This window comes from Arachis ipaensis, chromosome B05 (assembly GCF_000816755.2).
Source record: "Arachis ipaensis cultivar K30076 chromosome B05, Araip1.1, whole genome shotgun sequence".
Classification (NCBI taxonomy): domain Eukaryota; kingdom Viridiplantae; phylum Streptophyta; class Magnoliopsida; order Fabales; family Fabaceae; genus Arachis; species Arachis ipaensis.
In genome coordinates, this window is record NC_029789.2 from 2232179 (window position 1) to 2234312 (window position 2134).

The 2134-nt window shown below is 37.3% G+C and overlaps 1 protein-coding gene across 1 annotated transcript in view; it reads left to right on the forward strand.

Moving 5' to 3' along the window:
* The window catches only part of LOC107642428 (trihelix transcription factor GT-3b), a gene marked incomplete in the record, with an annotated part of 3228 nt that continues 1322 nt past the window's right edge, over nt 229-2134 (forward strand). The window contains 3 exon segments of the mRNA XM_016345779.2: nt 229-347; nt 508-851; nt 1766-2134. Of these exon segments, the coding sequence (XP_016201265.1) occupies nt 516-851; nt 1766-2134 (705 nt within the window).

Consider the following 2134-nt stretch of genomic DNA (forward strand, 5'->3'; position numbering starts at 1 on the left):
TTTAAACCGTAAATCAGTTTTTAAATTAATTATTATGTATTTATATAAATATATTTATTTTTGATATATATTTTATATTTTAATATATATATTATTCATAAAAAATTTAAATATTCTTAAAATATCAATATCATAATAATTTTAATTTAATATATTATAATTATTTATAAAATTTATTGCTAAAATTACTAAAACATCCATATTCCAAGAATACTTAAAGTTCTTCCTAAACTAAACAAAGTTACTAGCTCTCGTGTGTGAATGCAAAAGACTCTGGCTCTTCATAAACATCAATGTGGAGACCGTGAAATGTCAATCATTCCTATCTTGTCGACAAAGAAAAATTGGTAAAGCATAAAGGAGGAGGAAAAGGAGCTTTTTATTTTTTTATTTATCTATTTCTTTTCTCTAGCATCAAATTTCTGCTTTACCACTCCAAATCTCCAGTTCCTTGGTTTGGTTTCGATTAAAAGCAGAAAACCCTAATCCTAAACGTCGTGGTAGCAGAGAGATCAATGTTCGGTGGCGAGGACGCCCGAGCGGCTCGCCTGGCCATGGTGGCGCCGCCGCAGCCGCAGATGTTGAACCCGGCGACATCGTCGGTGATTTCCGGCGAGATATCGCCGACGACGGCAGGGAGAGAGGAGAGGGTTCCGGCACAGCCGCAGTGGAGCCAGCAGGAGACGAGAGAGTTCATAGCGATACGCGCGGAGCTTGAGAGGGACTTCACTGCATCGAAGCGGAACAAGACGCTTTGGGAGGTTGTGAGCTCCAAGATGAGGGAGAGAGGCTTCAGGAGGAGCCCCGAACAGTGCAAATGCAAGTGGAAGAACCTCGTTAATCGCTATAAGGTGTGGCTCTATCTCATCGATTTGTGTTTGCATTTTTTTATTGGATTTCATTTCATTGTTTTACTCGAATTTTCACTTTTATGTTTTCGACCTACTTGAGCAAGCTTAGATTTTAGGGTTAGAAATTTGGGGCCTTCTGATATACATGTTTCTGTTGTTGGTTACATCGTGATATTCTTTGTGCTTCTTGTGTGCGTTTTTAAGATGCCCTTATTCCTCTGAGTTTATGTTAATGTTAAAGCTAGTTTTTTTACGAAATTTCATACAATGAATCCTAAATGTACCCCTAATGGACTAGTATTTTGTTAGTTATTTATGACCTGATTTTGCAAACAGGAGCGATGATATCTCCACCAGCCTTGTGTGGCATTGGCATTTCTTTTTCCCATAGAGAAGAATTAAGGAACTGCGGAATATTATGTTATGGTTATTTTGGGAAAATGAGTGTGAAATTTGGAATACCGAATTGCATAGTGCTTCATATTTATGAACCTTTATATACAGAAGTAATTTGGTTTAGAGTGTGCTTGGTGGAGTTTATAAATAGGAGGAAGAGGAACAACCAGCGCTACTATAAACCTTTATATGCCGAATTAATTGGTTAAGAGTGTTCTTCGTGGAGTTTAAAAATTAGAGGAAGGGAAGAATAATAATCAGCAATTAATGCATTTAGATGTATTTTATCTATCTCTCTCTAGTAAATTTTGCCACACATTTAATTGTTATATGCTACTTTAAAGATGGAATTGTTGGTCTCTAGTGTGCTGTATGCTCTCTTTTACCTGTCAAAATGATGTGTATTGTTGGATATGCAAGAAAATTGTGTCACTGAAAATGCAGAAGAAAGGCCATATCTTTAAGCTGGGAGCGGTCATTTCCTTTATTGCATGTAATCATCTATTGATATTGTGCAGGGAAAAGAGACATCTGATCCAGAGCATAGTAGGCAATGTCCATTTTTCGAAGAATTGCATGCAGTATTTACTGAAAGAGCACGTAATATGCAACGACTGCATCTAGAATCTGAGGCTCGTTCAGCTCAAACAAAGAAAGGGGTGAAAAGGTCAAGTGGAGAACGGTCCTCAGAAGAGTACTCTGAAGATGACGAGGAGGTAGAAGATGACAGTGAAGAGGAGAAGCCTTCTAGAAGCAATGCTCGTAAAAGGAAAGTTGACAAAACTGATAAGTCTTCAAAGGCAAACAATCCATCAAATACTTTCAGTAATACTGCTAGTAATATTCAGGAAATGCTCAATGAATTTTTCCAGCAGCAGCTAAGGATG